The 21,715-nt window shown below is 46.9% G+C and overlaps 1 protein-coding gene across 4 annotated transcripts in view; it reads right to left on the reverse strand.

Moving 5' to 3' along the window:
* CFAP99 (cilia and flagella associated protein 99) overlaps positions 1 to 21,715 on the reverse strand; it is a 189,694-nt gene that overhangs the window by 117,636 nt on the left and 50,343 nt on the right. For all 4 annotated transcript variants that reach the window (XM_088454956.1, XM_088454958.1, XM_088454953.1 and 1 more), the window contains exon 4: positions 16,744 to 16,838. In XM_088454956.1, the coding sequence (XP_088311082.1) occupies positions 16,744 to 16,838 (95 nt within the window). The remainder of the gene's footprint in view (positions 1 to 16,743; positions 16,839 to 21,715) is intronic.

Consider the following 21,715-nt stretch of genomic DNA (forward strand, 5'->3'; position numbering starts at 1 on the left):
GCCACAGAACACTTGGCAGGAAAACTAGACTGCAATAACCTGAGCTGACATTCACTCTTCCAGCAGTCATTGGAAGCAGAGCACTGTCTGCCAGTGAAATGGCTTATTTGGAGAGCACGCTGTAACAATATGGATTCCCAGTCTGAGTACTTTACATAATGATTGCTAGAACAGACACTTAAACTGGACACCTTTGAAATACACACTCTGCAAGGTTATATTGCTATTACAGTAGTATAAAGGCATGGTGAATTCGTACAGCTGCTGCAGTGTGGGTACATCATGTGTCTGATTCTGAGCTGCTGCAGTGTGGGTACAGCATGGGTACAGCACATACTTGCCAACTCTCCCTGATTGTCAGGAAGACTCCCTGAAATAGCAGCAATCTCCCTGACTCCCTGAAGAGTCTGGCAATCTCCCTGGTTGCACATTACCCCCATTATGACGCTGTTATAGTAAAAAAGAAAAGATATATACATTCAAATGGGATCATTGGTATAATTTCCCTGCATTGGTTAAAAGGCACAATGATCCCTATGGCTACATGCATTTTCTTAAAAGTATCAGTGTGTTTCATCAACAAGTAGATCTTAGTAACTGCTTCAGGGCTCGTTTACACTTGGATGTAAGTCAGTATTATGACACGCCCCTCAGATGTAGCAGGACACGCCCACTTTACCACCACGGTCATAGGTGCTGCTGTCACACACTCCCTGAAATGCTTTTTCAAAAGTAGGAAAGTATGCAGTTATCTGTGCTGCTGCAGTCTGGGTACCAGGTATCTGAGCTGCTGCAGTGTGGGTACAGCATGGGTACAGCAGGTATCTGAGCTGCTGCAGTGTGGGTACATCATGTATCTGATTCTGAGCTGCTGCAGTGTGGGTACAGCAGGTATCTGAGCTGCTGCAGTGTGGGTATAGCATGGGTACAGCAGGTGTCTGAGCTGCTACAGCATGGGTACAGCAGGTATCTCAGCTGCTGCAGTGTGGGTGCCAGGTATCTGAGCTGCTGCAGTGTGGGTACAGCAGGTATCTGAGCTACTGCAGTGTGGGTACAGCAGGTATCTGTGCTGCTGCAGTGTGGGTGCCAGGTATCTGAGCTGCTGTAGTGTGGGTACCAGGTGTCTGAGCTGCTGCAGTGTGGGTACAGCAGGTATCTGAGCTGCTACAGTGTGAGTACAGCATGGGTACAGCAGGTATCTGAGCTGCTACAGTGTGGTTACAGCATGGGTACAGCAGGTATCTGAGCTGCTACAGTGGGGGTACAGCAGGTATCTGAGCTGCTACAGTGTGGGTACAGCAGGTATCTGTGCTGCTGCAGTGTGGGTACAGCATGGGTACAGCAGGTATCTGAGCTGCTGCAGTGTGGGTGCCAGGTATCTGAGCTGCTGCAGTGTGGGTAAGGGTGGATTGTGAACTTAAAGTTGCCCTGGAAAAATTTCTGAGAGTGGCCTCATTCAAATTTAAACTGTAGGTGCCCCAACACAACCATAAGTGGTGCTAGCAAACAGCCAACTTGACAGCCATACAATACAGAGAGCATATTTGTCCCTATCATACAGCACAAACAGCATTCCAGTCAAGGGCATAGCTACAGTATAGCAGGTGCGGAGAGTGCGGGTGCTATGGGGCACAGGCCTCCTTGGGGGCCCGAACCTCTCCTTGCACCGAGTTACGCTGCCATCTCCTGAGCCCCGTCTTTTCTATTCTCACCAGAATGCTGCTGCAGGGCATCTGGGCCCAGAGCGGATCCAAGCTACAGCCATCTCTAGCTGCTGCCTGCAGTCATTGTGATGTCACAGTGCAGGTCACAGCCCTATATAAAGGATGCCCAGCTACTGGCAGCCATTTTGTGGTGACATTATGTCCAACATTGATTCTCTCTGAGTAGTTCCTGCTTTATTTAGGCAACTTTGGATAATGACTACTGATAAGAACGCTGGATTACAAATTCCAATAAGGTCCTGAACAGCAACATCTTCAGAAAAAGAATCTGAATAACATCTAAAGGTAAGGACTATATAACAAATTGTGCTTACCTGTCACCCTTATGTTGCATACACACGTTGAAATTTTGTGTCAGATCTGAACGATAACGATTTTAAAAATCGTTCAATCGTTCATATCTAAAAGAAAATCTGACATGTGGGCCTGCAATGATGAAGGATGCGCGTTCCCACATGTCAGATAACGATATCTGACATTGGCCCTCATTCAGAGCCGTACGCTCTCAGCAGAGCGCACGCTCTGAATGAGGGCCGCCCTCCATGAAAATGGAGCGTCCTCCTGGACGCTCGTATAGCTGTGGGTCACCACCCACAGGCTATACGAGCGTGCAGTTTGATGGCCGCGATGGTCTTGACCATCGCGACCATCGAAACTGCGAGCCGGAGCCTGCGGTTGAGGTTTTCAACCGCAAGCTCCGGAGTGATTTTGGCTCTATCAGAGCCAAAATCACTCCCACTGACATCACTAGTGATGTCAGTGGGCCAGCTTCTGACGAGAGGCGTTCCCGAGTGGGTCTGAACGGACAGCCGCTCGCGAGTGGGTCTGAATCAGGGCCATTGTCTGTGTTTGCAGTCAGATTTTGACGATTTCATTTTAATACTGTCTGAAATTGTTCAATCGTTCAAATCGTTGGAAAAAAATCGTTCAATCGTTCATCTGACTGATCTGACCGTGTGTATGCACCATTACTCCTTCACACACCTCCCTCCATTTTGTCTGTTTTTAATTTAGAAATGATGGATAAAGCAAAATTATTCATCTGATATGACACTGCATGGCTTAATGGTGCGTACACACTGGGCGATAAAGTGGGCGACTGAACGATAACGATATCGTTATCGTTCAGTTGTCCACTTTATCGTCCATTTTTAACCCCAAAAAGATGAACGATGACGACGACGCGCGTTCCCGCGGGTCGTTTGTCATCATCGTTCATCGGGCTGACATGCAGGCCAACCTGACAATCTCGTCAGGTTGCTGCATGTCAGGGAATGGGGGAGAGAGCCCGGCGCTGAACGATATCGTTAATGATATCGTTCAGCGGCTGTGCTCAATGTCATGAACGACATTGAACACAGCCTGCCGGGGACACACTAGACGATATCGCTCAGGGAGCATATCGTGTAGTGTGTACCCACCATAAGATGGATACACACTTGTCGAATCCTCTGAGGATCCAACTCCAGGACAGACTGTAGAAACAATCCTACTGGAGACCTGGACGCAGACTGAACACCCAGTATATGCCTACACAGTTTTCCAATTTTGTAGCAAATCTCAGACAGTAGGTGCAGAGAATGGGGCTGCTATGGGGCCCAGGCCGCCTCAGAGTGTCGCTGCAGTGCATCTGCTGTCACTGGCCCATCTCTCCTCAATAACTGATTTATTAGTGAATCATAGCCTTCTTATATACCATGTTATATCATAAACATTTAGGATTAGGAAGATTATATCATGTTTTTAAAAATATACTGTATTTTTTAGTTTATAATGCTTACTATATGCTAATCACCATTCATTTAATCCTGCATGTCAGCTAAGTAGGCAGATAGCGCAAATATTAGATCATTTACAATCAAAATGGATAAACTGCTAAATAATTTGCACAGGGTGGGCCCTTGGGAAATGTTGCTATGAGGATCCCATAGGACTTGCTACGCCCCTAATCCCAGTGATCATCATACAGTACAGAGAGCATCTTAGTCACTGCCACAAGTATAGAGACCAGCTTGATTACCACCATAAAGTACAGAGAGAATTTCAGGGACTGCCACACATTAAATTGAGCATCCTAGTGACAATACAGCACAAGCAGCATCATAGTTATCACCATACATCAAAGACTGTAATCACCATATGATCACCATACAGCACTGACAGCATCCCAGTGACTGCCATAATGTACAGACAGCATCCCAGTGACTGCCATAATGTACAGACAGCTTCCCAGTGACTGTCATAATGTACAGACAGCATCCCAGTGACTGCCATAATGTACAGATAGCATCCCAGTGACTGCCATAATGTACAGACAGCATCCCAGTGACTGTCATAATGTAGAGACTGCTTCCCAGTGACTGTCATAATGTACAGACAGCATCCCAGTGACTGCCATAATGTACAGACAGCATCCCAGTGACTGCCATAATATACAGACAGCATCCCAGTGACTGCCATAATGTACAGACAGCATCCCAGTGACTGCCATAATGTACAGATAGCATCCCAGTGACTGCCATAATGTACAGACAGCATCCCAGTGACTGCCATAATGTACAGACAACATCCCAGTGACTGCCATAATGTACAGACAGCATCCCAGTGACTGCCATAATGTACAGACAGCATTCCATTGAATGCCATAATGTACAGACAGCATCCCAGTGACTGCCATAATGTACAGACAGCATTCCATTGAATGCCATAATGTACAGACAGCATCCCAGTGACTGCCATAATGTACAGACGGCATCCCAGTGACTGCCATAATGTACAGACAGCATCCCAGTGACTGCCATAATGTACAGACAGCATTCCATTGAATGCCATGCAGTACATTGAGCATCAAGGTGATGCCATACATCATAATGTACATAGCACCCCAGAAGGGTTGGGTATGGTATACCGGCACTTGGGATCCCGGCGGTCAGAATTCCGATGCCAGCATCCTGACAGGGTTAGGATCCTAACCCCCTCCCTACCCTAACCCTCCCTCCCCGCTGCCTACACCTAATCCTACAGCCTTAGGGGTAAATTTACTAAGAATCGAGATAGGTCAAGATGACCATCTTGGGTGATTTATTCATCTTTTTCCAGCTTGCAAATTTACTAAAGGCAAAGTCAGGTGAGTTACAGAAAGATCTCTCTCATCTCACTCGTAAAACTCGGGTGAGATAGCAATCTCGAATCAAATCACCATCGGGCCAAATCGGAAGTACTTTCTCCTAAAACATACATCTCTCAAATTTACCAAGAATTGGGATGACCGTGTGTATGCTCCATTACTCCATCAGACACCTCCCTCCATTTTGTCTGTTTTTAATTTAGAAATGATGGATAAAGCAAAATTATTCATCTGATATGACACTGCATGGCTTAAGATGGATACACACTTGTCGAATCCTCTGAGGATTCAACTCCAGGCCAGACTGTAGAAACAATCCTACTGGAGACCTGGACGCAGACTAAACACCCAGTATATGCTTACACAGTTTTCCAATTTTGTAGCAAATCTCAGACAGTAGGTGCAGAGAATGGGGCTGCTATGGGGCCCAGGCCACCTCGGAGTGTCGCTGCAGTGCATCTGCTGTAAAGGCCCATCTCTCCTCAATAACTGATTTATTAGCGAATCATAGCCTTCTTATATACCATGTTATATCATAAACATTTAGGATTAGGGAGATTATATAATGTTTTTAAAAATATATTTTTTAGTTTATAATGCTTACTATATGCTAATCACCATTCATTTAATCCTGCATGTCAGCTAAGTAGGCAGATAGCGCAAATATTAGATCATTTACAATCAAAATGGATTGCTAAATAATTTGCACAGGGTGGGCCCTTGGGAAATGTTGCTATGGGGATCCCATAGGACTTGCTACGCCCCTAATCCCAGTGATCATCATACAGTACAGAGAGCATCTTAGTCACTGCCACAAGTATAGAGACCAGCTTGATTACCAGCATAAAGTACAGAGAGAATTTCAGGGACTGCCACACATTAAATTGAGCATCCTAGTGACAATACAGCACAAGCAGCATCATAGTTATCACCATACATCAAAGACTGTAATCACCATATGATCACCATACAGCACTGACAGCATCCCAGTGACTGCCATAATGTACAGATAGCATCCCAGTGACTGCCATAATGTACAGACAGCATCCCAGTGACTGCCATAATGTACAGATAGCATCCCAGTGACTGCCATAATGTACAGACAGCATCCCAGTGACTGCCATAATGTACAGACAGCATCCCAGTGACTGCCATAATATACAGACAGCATCCCAGTGACTGCAATAATGTACAGACAGCATTCCAGTGACTGCCATAATGTACAGACAGCATCCCAGTGACTGCCATAATGTACAGATAGCATCCCAGTGACTGCCATAATGTACAGACAGCATCCCAGTGACTGCCATAATGTACAGACAGCATCCCAGTGACTGCCATAATGTGCAGACAGCATCCCAGTGACTGCCATAATGTACAGACAGCATCCCAGTGACTGTCATAATGTACAGACAGCATCCCAGTGACTACCATAATGTACAGACAGCATCCCAGTGACTGCCATAATGTACAGACAGCATCCAAGTGACTGCCATAATGTACAGACAGCATTCCATTGAATGCCATAATGTACTGACAGCATCCCAGTGACTGCCATAATGTACTGACGGCATCCCAGTGACTGCCATAATGTACAGACAGCATCCCAGTGACTGCCATAATGTACAGACAGCATCCCAGTGACTGCCATAATGTACAGACAGCATCCCAGTGACTGCCATAATGTACAGACAGCATCCCAGTGACTGCCATAATGTACAGACAGCATTCCATTGAATGCCATAATGTACAGACAGCATCCCAGTGACTGCCATAATGTACAGACGGCATCCCAGTGACTGCCATAATGTACAGACGGCATCCCAGTGACTGCCATAATGTACAGACGGCATCCCAGTGACTGCCATAATGTACAGACAGCATTCCATTGAATGCCATGCAGTACATTGAGCATCAAAGTGATGCCATACATCATAATGTACATAGCACCCCAGAAGGGTTGGGTATGGTATACCGGCACTTGGGATCCCGGCGGTCAGAATCCCGATGCCAGCATCCTGACAGGGTTAGGATCCTAACCCCCTCCCTACCCTAACCCTCCCTCCCCGCTGCCTACACCTAATCCTACAGCCTTAGGGGTAAATTTGCTAAGAATCGAGATAGGTCAAGATGACCATCTTGGGTGATTTATTCATTTTTTTCCTGCTTGCAAATTTACTAAAGGCAAAGTCAGGTGAGTTACAGAAAGATTTCTCTCATCTCACTCGTAAAACTCGGTGAGATAGCAATCTCGAATCAAATCACCATCGGGCCAAATCGGAAGTACTTTCACCTAAAACATACATCTCTCAAATTTACCAAGAATTGGGATGACAAGCTCGGGTGAGATAGGAGCAAACTCTCTGCCAAAATCACTTTTCAAACTCTCAATCCCCTGAGCTGCGAGATGGTCAGAAACATACACAAATCATTGTGATTTGTGTATGTTTATTTCTGTAAATGGTTAAAATCGGGTTAATTTTCTAAAAAAAATGACGTGCCCCCCCCCAAAAGACTAACCAGCCCCGGATTTGCCAGCCTGTCCTGGTTCTTAATTTACAGGGAAAAATATGTGTAGGGTTCCACTGTAAATTACGAACCAGCACCAGGCAGCAGGGACAGAGCTGGTTTTAAATATACGTAGAAAAAAAATGACGTGAGGTTCCATGTATATTTAAAACCAGCCCTGGACCCTTTCTAGTGGGGGGCTGATGCCACAGCCAGTGGTACCCTTTCACCGGGCCCCCCAGCCGCAGCATCAGTCCTGAACGCTAGTCAGCCCAGGCCAGGGATCCCTAGGGAGTTGAGTACCACTCCAAAAAAGGGGTACCCCTCTCCTGGGCACCCCTGGCCTAGGCTGATAGCCCAGGGCTATCCCCGCCACCCCTGGGTGGTGGGTGGCGGGTTGATTGTGTTAGCGTATTGTGTAAAAATTTGAATATTTCACATTGTCTTTACAGTGGAACTACAGGTCCCAGCAAGCCTCCTCCGCATGCTGGTGCTTGGAGAACCACAAGTACCAGCATGTGGGGCATTTAGGGCCCACTAGTATGTGTAGTTCACCTGTGAAGAAATGTTTAAATAAACACAACACACACCGTGAGCATAAAGTTTTATTACATACATACATACACACACATACTTACCTGTTGCCAGATGTTCAGGTCCCCTTCTCAATGTGAAGTATCTGTTCGAAACACCTGAAAAAAAAAAGTCAATACTCACCCTCACCTCGATGTTCTCCGCAGTAATCCTTTTAGGTGGCCGGACACTCTGTAACAACATGTATCCGCATAGTGTTACAGTATCGCGAATGACTTCAGTGTCCCGGCCGCCAGCCAATCGGCGGCAGCTTCCATTAGCGGCTGCTCATTGGCTGGGACCCACGTGGACCGAGCCAATGAGCGGCTCCTCCGCGTGGGTCCCAGCCAATGAGTGGCCGCTTAATGTTAAGCCACCGCTGATTGGCTGGCAGAACCAGGACAGGCTGGCAAGTCTGGGGCTGGTTAGTCTTTTTGGGGGGGGGGGACCTCAAGTAATTTTTTTAATAACACAACCCTTTTTTACAAGTTTTAACACACAAGCAGCCAACACATATCTCACTGATATGTGCAGGCTGCTAGCTCGGGAGAGATTTGCTGAGAGAAAACACTGCAATCTCGGGTGAGTAATCTCCTTCAAAACGAGTTACTCAGGAGAGATATCTCGTTCTGTTTCACCATCGGCAAACTCGTTTAGCCTCAAATCACCTGTTGGTAAATTTGGTAAAAAAAAGGGATTAAATCACCCGAATTTTGTCGAATTCCAGCGAGATTAATCTTCTTGAAAATCGGTACCATCTCGATTCTTAGTAAATTTACCCATTAGTGCCTAAACCTAACCTCCCCCCCCATAGTGCCTAACCCTAACCCTCCCCCTAGTGCCTAACCCTGGTCGGGATTCCGGCGCCAGCATTCTAAGCACCGGCATCCCGTCTGTCGGGATTATAACTACATACCCCCCCCTAGACTTGTATCTTGATCACTTCTGGATGACAAGCTCATGGAACAGCACTCTAGCCATAGCCTGTGTCCAACAGACTGTGTGGAGACCAACAAGGGACACCGCCATGCTTGAGTGTTATATTGCCCAATTCCTGTTACATGATGGACAAAACAAATGACATACATCTACCAGTGAAGCCTGTGACCAATCCTGCTGTTTAGGTGCGCATAGTTATTCTAGTCTACATCAGTATTTTAAGTAATGGTCTCCTGTAGTTTAGTAAAATTAGCCAGTATTTTGGTTTCAGTTATTATATGGAAGCATGTTTTCTCATAAGTATTCTGCAGACTAGAGTACGAGAATGTCAAATTAGGTGTCCCTGAGTTGGTTTAATCACAATTGCATTTTGATTGCTGGCAATCTAAACGATGTGTGTTTCTGTTACTTAGATAAAGGGATCTTCATATGTGCACTGTATGTTTGGACGATTATGTAATATTTCCCTCACCACATTTATGAGAGAGGAGTCAATTAAATGTTGAGGAGGGGAGGCCTTGTTGGCTGGGACCCACTCTGCTAATCCCCAGAGGTGAATCTTCTAACTGGTTGGTAACCGAGTAGACAGGGCTTTCCTCTCTGTGAGGGAGTTTCCCAGCTGCTGGACTTTTGGCGTTTGTTCTCCACCTGTCAGGAGGGCCAAATTAACAATGGGGTGGATGGAGCTACAGCTCCAGGCCCCCACATAAAAATAAGCCTATCATCATTGTAGCATGGTGATGACCAGCTGCATCAAATAGTCGGCCATAAATCTTAAATATTAAAATGGTATTTCTATTTTTCTACCAAAATTCTGATATTTTTCTGTTTTTATGTATTTAGGGAGACAGTGGGCTGAGAGTGTAGGAGGTGGCCACACCCACAGCACTGGCCACACCCACACAGCACTGGCCACACCCACACAACACTGGTCACAGATTCTCCCCTTCTCAATATAGGCCATTGAACGTTTACAGCCCCAGGCCCATGTAGCCCTTAATGCAGCTCTGCCTGTCAGCCATGGTTAGGAGAAGCAAGGCTGTTTCGGCAGCTTATACTGCAAAGGGGACTGGGCAAGTGGTGGAACTTCAGCTGGGGAGCCCGGAGGGGGTTGCGATATTTACACAGTAAGTGCAGACTGTGCTATGCAGCCTATTTGAATGGCTGCACACAGGGGAGTTACGCCACTGGGCAGCGTAAAAGTATTATTTACAGTAAATACAAAATAAAAACACAAAGCAGTACACTGGGAGTTAATAGTGAAGCCATGCCCTCGGCAGTGAGTGTACAAGGGCCTAACCCCAGTGGTTACTCCCTCAGCAGTGAGTGCCCAGGGTGCTAACCGCAGTGTAGGTAGCCCCTCAGCAGTTAGTGTCCAGTATGCTGGCCCCAGTGTAGGTACCCCCTTTAGCAATGAGTGACAAGGGGGCTGACCCCAGTGTAGGTACCCCGTCATCAGTGAGTGCCCAGTGTGCTGGCCCCAGTGTAGGTACCCCTTCAGCAGTCAGTGTGCAAGGGACTGGCTTCAGTGTAGGTACCCCCTTTAGCAGTGAGTGACAAGGGGGCTGACCCCAGTGTAGGTACCCCCTCATCAGTGAGTGCCCAGTGTGCTAGCCCCAGTGTAGGTACCCCCTTTAGCAGTGAGTGCCCAGGGAGCTGAACGTAGTGTAGGTTGAGCTGGGTATTCCCAGTTCCTGCCAGTCATATCATCTGCACACTGTGGGTGATACTGTAACTATTACTGTACTGTATATCCAACCGGTGGGGGTTAGACTACGAGTCAGAATATCATCTGTAGTGTGTAGATGATTCAGTGACATACACTTGCTCACTGGACCTCCCCTACAGAATCTCCCTAGTAAGGTCCCTAAAAGGAGGCAAGTGCTATTGTGTTTAACTTCTTCAAGGCCCAGTCTACATCTACAGCAGCGGGACAATGTCACGGGCCACACGGACAATGGGCCTGATTCATTACCGACCGCAACTGCGATTACGCATGCAATCGTCCGATTGATGCTTTCTGTGCATGAGTATGCATCGCAGTCTGCGTGCGTGAGCCGGCCACTGCGATTGGGATTGCGATCGTAGTGACTATGCAGACCCATCGCAGAGTGATTGACAGGAAGTGCCTTGTGGGTGGTGCATAAATTATCCACTGCGATGGCCTACGCAGCCTGAGGCCTAATAGAGTGCGCTGAAGTTAGCAATTCCTGAGTAAGGTCAGAGCTTGTGCAAGTGTGCGTGAGGCTGCGATGGTATCGATTGTACCGATGGTTTTGCAGTCTTGCTAAACATTACGGATGTGTGTAAGTTAAAGTGGGCGTCCTTATATAGTGCTGCGGCGGCCTAGCGATCGCAATGAATTAGCATACTATCGCAGTGAAACTACGTGCGTAATCGCTATTGCAATCGGTAGTGAATCAGGCCCAATATGGACTGCCTGACAGGTGTCCCCTTTGTCCCACTGTCTCATAACAGGTTCATTATGTTTTCTCAACGGTTAGCTTGTGGACATTCATCGGGGTAAATTTACTAAGATGGGAGTTCTATTAAGAAGTGATGTTGCCCATAGCAACCAATCAGATTCCTGGTATTATCTTCTAGAAGGTGCTAGATAAATGAGAAGTAGAATCTGATTGGTTGCTATGGGCAACATCACTTCTTAAATAGAACTCCCATCTTAGTAAATTGACCCCATCATCTCAACATAAGAACGATGACATGGTCGACACGTAACACGTTGACAATTGGCTGTTCTGGTGGCTGCGGAGGTAAGTACCCTAAACATAATCCTAACCGTCACCCGGCGGCTGTGGCTAATGTTCTGCCAGTTGCGGCTAATATCGCAAAACTGCGGTTGCAGCAGTAAGTATGTCCCTATCCATAACCCAAAACCTAATGTCAGCATTTCGCTTGTCGATGTGAATATGTCGACATTTTGTAGATATCGATATGTTACCTGTCCACATTTCCACAATGTTGACATCATAACTGTCGACATAGTTACCGTCAAAATGCTGACCGCAACCCTTAATAACAGAGGAAAACAGCATTCAGTCATTTATATACCATGATTACGTATAGAGCGAGTCCCAGTACTCCACAGCACAATGAAGACACCACCATGTGGTCCTGTGGTCTGTGCACCAACGTTTTTGGTTGCTGGATGTAAGTGCTGCGCTAAACACTTCTGCTTTGTGAGCGTGACGTTAGGTCCGGACAGGCCACAATTACCTTTTATGTTTTTGTTTTGTGCTGCTAATAAAATTAGCTGCATATACTTGTACCTAGGCCCCGGACTGGGGTACTACTACTTGGCTGCTGCATGACAATTGACAGTGCAACCATTTACCCCAGGAGACGGCACCCTTACCCCTGATCTTGCCACAATGGATATATACACTCATTAGCCACCTGCCTAGCATTGTGCAAGTCTCTCTCATGCTAGGACCTAAGAATTCCCAGCAGAGCATTGCCCAGAGAATCACACTGCCTTGGCCAGCTTGCCTTCTTCCCGTAGTGCATCCTGGCGCCATCTCTTCCCCAGGTAAATGGCTCCCGGGCCATCCGCATGATGTAATAAATACATGATTCATCAGACCGGGCCGCCTTGTTCCATTGCTACATGGTCCCGTTCTGACGCTCACGTGCCCATTGTAGGCGCTTTCGGTGGTGGACAGGGGTCTGCATAGTCATTCTGAACAGTATGCTGCTACGCAATCCCATATGCAGTAAGCTGCGATGCTCTGTGTGTTCTGACACCTCTCTATCAGAGACAGCATGAACTTGTTCAACAATTTGTGCTACAGTAGCTCTTCTGTGGTCTAGAACCAGGCAGGCTAACCTTCTCTTCCCACTCACATCAATGAGCCCTGTCGCTGGTTGTCCTCTCTTGGACCACTTTTGGTAGATATTAACCACTGCATATTGGGAACACCCCACAGGACCTGCCGTGGAGATGCAGTGACCCAGCCGTCTAGCTGTCTGTATTTGGCCCTTGTCATAGTCGCTCAGATCCTAACGTTGGCCCATATTTCCTGCTTCCACCAGATCAACTGAGGGTTGACTTGAAGCCTAATACAGTATATCCCACCCCTTGGGTTGGGTATCATATGTCGAAAGTCATAATGTCGACATGAGAATGACATCACAGATTATATCGACAATGCTAGAATGTCAACATATCGTCTCTGGTGGCCACCCTTGGGGTTGCGAGCATGGCCGACAAGCAGGGCTGTAGAGAGCCGGCCCGGGAGTGTGGACTAATCGCGGGAGGCATGGTCTCGTCCCCTTAGGAAAACAAAGACTTTTTGCAGCACGCTGGGGAGGGGAGAAAAAAAATATTTTTGAGTAACGCAAATCCATTTTGAGACACGAACAAGTATGACCAATCCCCCCCCAGGCAGAGGAGACTGCAGATGCTCAACAACAATGAACAGTCTTCCACTGCAGCGTGTGCTGGGCTGCTGGCAGGTAAGAGGGAGTGGGGGGAGGTGCGGCTTCAGACCAGAACCCCCACCGGGCTTCTCCAACAAGCACGGGCACTGGTAATTAGTAACCGCCACCCCCCCCCTTTTAGGCACCCCTGCCAAGAAGCCATCCATAATGGCGACATTATGTCAATGTCGACATTAGACATGTTGCCCTCCTGTCCATGACGACATTCTGATGTCAACATTCTGAACGTCACAATTCATATTGGACTAACTTGCCTTCAAGGTTTAGTGACCCTGGGGCTGATTGCACGCAGGTATTAATACACACAGAATGGTAATGTGACAATACCTACTGTACATCTTAATGCTAAGTGCAACATAGATGAATGAAGGAGCATATGTATGACTATGGTATAAATCTGGCTACACGCCCACAGCAATCCCACCGCATGGTTACCTTCCATACGTACGCCCATGTGCACCCAAAAATGCCTATTTCACAGGCCGAAAGAAACAATGAAGATCCGACCGACTCGGAATTATCCAGAGATACGCAAAGATGTTCACTATGGCGCATGCGCACTTTGCTAAATCTCACAAGTTGCAGCCGCATTCGGACCTGCGCACGACTCAGAGACGTGACCCTATGTGTACCCCCGAGCTCCTCCTCAGCCTTATCATATTGTCACTCTGATTCTGCATCTCACACGTGTACATGCCAGGCACATGTATGTATGAGTAAGAATGTGGATCTCACGGGGCTGACGTAAGAGGCCTGTGCTGCTGGCTGGATACAGCTATTTCAGTAACAGATGATGATTTCAGAGTAGCAAAGAAATCTAATTATAGGCGGCTAATTTGCAGAACGCATATGTTCATTAGTGCAGTGTGGGGTGTGATGTCACCAGCGAGTGGGTACACAGCCCACCTGCCGCACTCATCCTCACTCCTGGAACTGCTGCAACATCTGCGGGCGCTCGTTTTGTTTCCACATCCCAGCAAAGTGCAATAAAAACAATCCACACCTAAGCTGACAAGCCGGCACATTAACAATTCCATTACAAGGAAATTGCCTTCTATATTGACAATGGAATGATGGCAGACTGAGGAGTATGTGTGAGGATGTAGCGCACAAAGGTATAATTGCTGCAGATGCTCAGGGTCTGTGAATGTAATACAGACCCCTGCCACCCCAGCCTATGCTAAGAGGATTAAATCGCACAAGAACTACTTGTGCAGTAGGAGCAGTAATACAATGCCGGATCGCTCTTACAACTTAAGTGTCACTTGGTGGAATTCAATAGTTGAAGATATAATTCACATGCTCAATGGCGGTACGGGAATGTAGAAACAGTTACAGATGTGTCCTCTTACACCTAGCGTCAATATGGCCTACGGCGCGAGACACCTGGCGCGGCTGAGCTGCTCCGAGAGGCCTCGCGTACAGTTTTTTTTTCTTTAAACTCTGCATCTTATTCGCATCGCAGATGCAGTGAAACGACACTCACGGCGTACTGGTGATGCTGGGATGCGCCTAGAACCGCGCAGGAATTAGTTTTAGACATGTCGCAGATGATGCGACAACGGAACTTGCCGTGAGAAAAAGCCGCGGACGTTGTATCGTAGCACTGTGTGCACAGATTCAGACTCATTCGCAGAACAAATGGCGCACATCAAATTGATCGGTGTAATGTAGCAGAGCAGTTCTGATGCACATTTTCAGTCGACCAGGACCTGGCGTAACTAGAGGGGCTGTTTGGTGTGACTGAAGCCAGAATGTATGAGAACACATCTGTACCCGCTATGACATGCTAGAGAGAGACACATTTTGCCTAACAATATGAAGGAGAAAAAAAACAACCAAACCCCTGATGTTGAGGGTCCTTGCGTGGGTGTAAGTGTATTTGATATGCGCCTGACATAACCCTGGTGCAAACACTACTGGTACAGTACTGTGTACATCTTCAGATGGGATGTAGTCAGAATACCGACGCCTGGGAAGCCGTCTGACGGAATCCCGGCATTGAAATCCCGACCTAGGACTTAAGATATGCGTCTACCTTTAGCCCGACGACGGAATTCCGACAGACGGCTTCCCGAAGTAAGGTAAGCAGGGACAGGGTTAGCGTTAGCCATGGGGGAGGGTTAGTTTTAGGCACCCCCGAGGGGACTTAAAAGCTAGGAACCACCCGGGAGGGTTAGGCTAGGGGAAGGGGGGGTTAGGAGCCATCGGGGGGTGGTTAGGGTCAGGCACCCCCCGGGAGGGTTAGGTTTAGGGTGCGGGAAGGGGGGGTTAGGTTTAGGCACCCTGGGGAGACTTAGGGTTAGGCACCACCCTGGGAGTTTTAGGATTAGGCATCCCTAAGGGAGGGTTAGGGGGGGAGAGGGGTAGGGACAGGGTACTTGTCGGCATTTCACCCGGCGGATACTCAGTTGCCGGGATTTCATACCCAACCCCTTCAGAAGACTCTGACTAAGTATATGGGTGAAAGTAATACACTATTTTTCAATGCACATTTTAGTAATTGTTTGGACAACATTGGTCTAACTGTACCTGTATGTAATCCTCTCCTCAGTTGGAAGAAAACTTAATATAGTCCTCAATTGCAAGTCATCTGCTGATATGGTAAATCACCAGCATAACAACTTGAGTTGGTGATTTAAGAAGTGCCGGCCAGAGGCGTTACCGTGTCTGGTGACTCTTGGCGCGCATCTCATATGCCTCCTGCGCGGTGGTGCCGCGCGCAACCGAAAAGGGGACCAGATTCAGAGACGGACGCAATTTCCATATTTACACAGCTGTGCAATTATCGGTAACTGTGCATGCGTCAAAGTACATTACCATCAGATGCTCGCAGCGACTATTTATCCGCAGTGTGATTAACGGTCAAGTACCTTTATGGGAGGTAATGAGGGAGTGGTGGCAAAAATGCAGGTGTGTTGATACTGCTTTCGGGGTGTGCCGCGACCTGCGTCTGCGTTCCTTTACACCATAAAAATGGCTCCAGTGCCTCAGTGCGCACGGTAGTTCTGCTCAAACATAAGGTTACTCAGAGGCTGATTATCGAAGGATCTGCAACTGATGGGGAGACGATTGGATTTGCGAAGGCACCAGTGGGCGTCTCAATTCAAATCTAAGTGTCTTTGGCATTTGCATGTTTTCCCGCAGCCGCTGCATAGAAACTCGCAGTTGCGGCGGCATTGGCGTACATCTCTGACTCAAGCCCTGTGCCAGTACGGACTGGTGACATTTCCAATTCTGCAAGATATGCCCAGCGGTGTTTCACCTCCTATCGCAATGACTGTGCACATCGGATGCACAGAGAAACATGTACAGTATATATAGATATGTAGATTTGCTGCACCACATCCTTCATATGGTCAATTGCCAAAATTATACAAGATCTTTTTTTTAAGAAACCTTTTTTTTTTTTACCTTGCAAATCTTGGAGACATCTTGGCGTTTAATAATTCTACTAAAGGTTTGAAGACCAAGTTCTTCCATCTTAAATATGGCTATGTAACATATCACTGAAAAAGAAAAGAAAGTAGCAATGTTATTTCATCTGTAACCATAATCATGAAATACAGTAAAGCCAAGATATCAAAACTATTGAGAGACATGGAGCCTGTAAATTGACATTTAGGAGCTGATTGGTTGGTACTTTGGGGTAGATGTACTAAGCCTTGGAGAGAGATAAAGTGGGGAGAGATAAAGTACCAACCAATCAGCTCCTGACACTTTAACAGGTTGTGTTTGAAAAATGACAGTTAGGAGCTGATTGGTAGTACATCTACCCCTTTTACACTCTACTTTATCTCTCTCCAAGTTTGATACATCTCCCTCTAAATCTATTAAGTGGAGAAGTGTATAAGTTTAATTTACATTCTATAAAATGATAGGAAGAAGTTGATTGGTTGTTATGGGCAATATGTCCACTTGTCCACTTCACCACTCTTTAGGAAGCTTGATACTCCTCCCCTTAAGACCTCTATTTATTAGAGAGAGATAAGCCAGTTCTCTGGTGAAAATGGGTGTTTTCACAGTATTTAGGTCAGTGGTCTCCAACCCGTCGCTCACGAGCTACAATACCAGTAGCTTGCGTTCATAATTTCGGTAGCTAGGAGTCAACTATGAGGAAGTGATGAGGCCTCTGATGCGCGCTCCCCTCTGGCATCGACGCCGTTAGTGAAGCCATAGGGAAGCACGTCAGGTGATTGCCATAGCTGCTACGGCAATCACCTGACACTCTCCCCTGTGGCTCCGCCCATATCATTGACGCCGGTGGAGCGGCAAAATACATGACTGACACCGCGAGTGACTCCCGTCCAGCGCTGCCTGGATTCAATTAACTTGATAAGGCAAGGCAAGGCAAGGTATTTCTCCAGAATAAGAGCCTGCAGTATTACAAAGTAAGCTGCTAGTCCACTTAACGCAGACAGACAAACTAGATTTTTTTTCTAGAATTTTAGTAGCTCTTCAGAACGTTTCAATTATCTCGGGTAGCTCACACTCCAATTAAGGTTTGCGACCACTGATTTGGGTTTTCTCCCTTTTCACCAAGCCCTCTATTGGGTATTGCCAGCGGTAGATTTTCCTGGGCTCTCTGGAGAAGGCTTCCCCTTGCAACCATTGTGGACCCATTTAACATCTCAAGGGATCGTTACTGGAAAAAATTATATAATTTTTTATTGAAATAAAGCATTTTTTCATACATTGAAATACATTATTATAATTAATATTATTATTTTCTACATTTATTTTTCTACATTTGTTTTAAACTATTTTTTATTGTAATTATTCAAAAGACTGGTTTGGAGTAATCATTCCACAGAAGATTACAGTTCTAGCCAATATATAGCAATAGAGCAAATTAATTTTAATTTGAGGAACGGGGTGTCTGGACTCCAGATGTCTGGTCATGTGCATTCAGATACCATGAGAGGATGTGGAAGAAGCCTCACAGTGGTCTAACCATGTTCGTGTTGCAGAGGTCTAGTTTGGTGTGTTATAAGAAATACTCCATGGGGGATATGTAATAGTGGGCCTGTTTCAGAGATGGTTGGAATTACAGAGCGGCACGCAAGCGGCTGTGTAATTCCGTCCATCTAAAATGCAAATGCAGCAAGAGAAGTGAGTAGGAAACAGACAACTCCTTGCTGCATCTGCCATCCCAGCTCTTTTAGCCGGTCCTGGTTGTGGAAATACAGGGGACAAAATGAGTAGGGGTCACCAGTATTATCCGCAAGCAGCACTGGGCTCTAACTAGTGGGGGTATAAATAGCCGGGGGACACGCTTCACGAGGTCCCCTGATTAAAGCATTGATCACTCCACACTAGTTAGCCCAAGCCGGGGAACCCTGGGGAGGTGGAACCCCCCCAATAAAGTTCTCAGCCAATAAACGCTTCCCCCATAGATTTCAATGGTGGGAACTGCGGGGTTATCCAAGTTCGTTCCCACCGGCTGCGGAATTAAACTCCCACTAGTTAGAGCCCGGTGCAGGTTGTGGATAATACGGGGGACTCCTACTCATTTTGTCCCTCGTGTTTCCAAAACCAGGACCGTCTCACAGATAATTGATGTTGAAACTTGCTCTATGCACCGCACAGCCTGGAATGACTCTTGGAACTTGCTGTGTACAGCGTACAGCTTGGAATGGATGCTGAAACTTGCTGTATATAACATACAGCCTGAGATGGGTGCTGGAACTTGGTGTGTATAGCATGCAGGCCTGAGATGGATGGAACTTGCTGTATATAGCGCATGGATGCTGGAACTTGACTTGTATAGCGTACAGCTTGGAATCGACTGGAACATATGCAGGCATACTGAGCTAGTTGTACTGTCAATGGGCACCAGAACTGGTTTAAAGAGGGTATCCTTGTTCCTGAGTGGACCAGGTGAACAGATACACAGTCAGGTGATAGTGGCCAAGATGGCGGCACCCATGTTAAACCGGCGTGGGAGATGACTCTGGAAGAACGCCAACCACCTTGCTGGTTGGCAAGCATAGAACTCAGGAATGTCTATGGCGGCCAGTAGGAGCACCCATGGCCGTGAGGCAGCACCGCCATGTCAGGTAACGGGGTCTGGAACCCTGATGAGTGACAAGAAGGAAGATACAACATTTGACCAAATACTAGTCAAAATATGAGGGTCCCACCATGTCCCACTGCCAGGAGGAACTGAGCCAACATAGAGATACCTGTGAAGATAGTTGAATAAGTGGTGTATCTGAAGATATTGGCAAAAATCTGCAGGATCTGGTACCTGATCTGAATTTCTGCAAAAAAGAGGGAAAGGCCCAGAGAGGGAAAATATCCATAGAGAGAAAAAAAGGCCCCGTTTAAGCCATGGGGAGAATTGATTATGATAAAATGCAGGTGGAAGTATATTGGAAGTATATTCAACCATATTGGCACAAGGACAGTATGCTTGTAGAGAAGATGAAATTTCTGTATTTACATGTGACAGATTTTATTTGAGACAGCAACAGTTTGGAACCATCCTGAATCCCAGGCCTGTGTTTTGGAGGGAAATTCAATGTGAAGAGGTGACCAAAAGGGTGTTAGTTAAGCAAGATATATTTGAGATCCAGTTTTTGGAACCACGCAAGGTTGATGTCTAAGAAGTAAAGTTACGGGCACTCTGGTGCCTCGCTACTCTGTAGGCATAAGAAGCCTCATCCACAGCCCTTGGATATTACGGTATTCCCAGGATACCTTGTGCAAAACCCCAAAACTCAAAGGACGAGATCTTCTGCCACCCGTTGTTCCCTTAGAACTAGGAACGTTCACCGGTACTTAGGCGCCCGTCTGGACTTAAACTCGGAATAGTAGGGCTTTACACAGACCACCCAGGAGTGCCAGAATATATGACACCTACGAAAGCCGGTAGCTGAGATGCGGCTAGTGCACAACTGGTGGTAAAGATGCGGCTAATAAAGCACTGGTGGTATATAGCGGGTTATGCAGCACTGGTGGTATAGATGCGGCTAATGTGTCACCGGTGGTACAGATGTGCCTAATATGGCACTGGTGGTACAGATGCAGCAATTGCCGCTGGTGAAATAATGTTGCTGGTACAGTCTGTGGAATTGATGCAGCTTAATAGCTGGAGAAATTGAGATGGCAGGTATGGCCTATTGAATTGATGCAGCAAGTTGCTGATAGAATTGAAGTGGCTGGTATAACCTGTTGAATTGAAGCAGCAAGTAGTTGGTAGAATTAATGTGGCTGGTATGGCCTGTTGAACTGATGCAGCAGGGAGCTTGTAGATTTGATGTGGCTGGTATAGACTGTTTAATTGATTCCGTAAGTAGCTGGTAGAATTGATATGGCTGGTATAGTCTGTTGAATTGATGCAGCAAGGAGCTGGTTGAATTGATGTGGCTGGTATAGCCGGTTGAATTGATGCTGCAAGTAGCTGCTAGAATTGACGTGGCTGGTATAGCCTGAGGAATTGATGCAGCAAATAGCTGGTAGAATTGATGTGGCTGGAATAGCCTGAGGAACTGATGCAGCAAATAGCTGGTAGAATTGATGTGGCCGGAATAGCCTGTTGAATTGATGTGATTGAATGCCGTGGAGCTGCTTGATTAGTCGTGGTGCGACTCTGAGAGCCGGAGGAAATGGTGCGGCCTGATGACCGAGGTGCGGCTACGAGAGCCGGAGGATATGGTGCTGCCTAAGGACCGGGGTGCAGCGTGGTTAGCCGTGGTGGGATATCACTCTGAAGTGCTCGCGGTAGTGTATAGTCAACCACAAGCGCTGCGTTCGCTTCCGATGGTACCCGATGTACCGATGGTTACATACACTTCCTGGAGATGGAGTGCGCAAGTGAGCGTCTGCATGCACAAAGTGATCGCATGCCAAGACATAGTGGGTGTGCTTATGCCTTGCTGTGTGATCGCCTGCCTTGCTGGGTGTGTGCCAGATTTGTACACGCTGGGAGCGAGCGTACGTATCTAGCGAGTGGGTCTGAATCAGGCCCAGAGTTCAGAAGCAGGAACCGGAACGGCACGTACAGAGACGCTCTAGCCGGTGAGGCCGTGAAGATGCCGCTGGATATTTAACAGATGAAGAACCAATCAAAGTAATGGAAGATCCTTCAGTGTTCCAGTAACACGTGATGTCGTCAGGGTATCTAGATCGCCTAGCAACAAATGGTGCAGTACTCGTACAGCAGGCGGAAGTAGAAGGAGTAACCACCGAAGTGCTGAAAGGTAGCAAGTCGAGTTGGCGACTTGTAACATTGGATTAACCAGATGAATTGAGAGAACTTGAGCTGGAGGGGAAGAAGAGCTTTTGATGGAAGCTCCAGAAACATATACAGCTTCCACAGCAGACCATTCACCATAACTGTGTTCACCATAAAAAATACAGTCACATTTTTTGTAACCCAAAT

This window comes from Taudactylus pleione, unplaced genomic scaffold (assembly GCF_031769625.1).
Source record: "Taudactylus pleione unplaced genomic scaffold, aTauple2 ptg000638l, whole genome shotgun sequence".
Taxonomy (NCBI): Eukaryota; Metazoa; Chordata; class Amphibia; order Anura; family Myobatrachidae; genus Taudactylus; species Taudactylus pleione.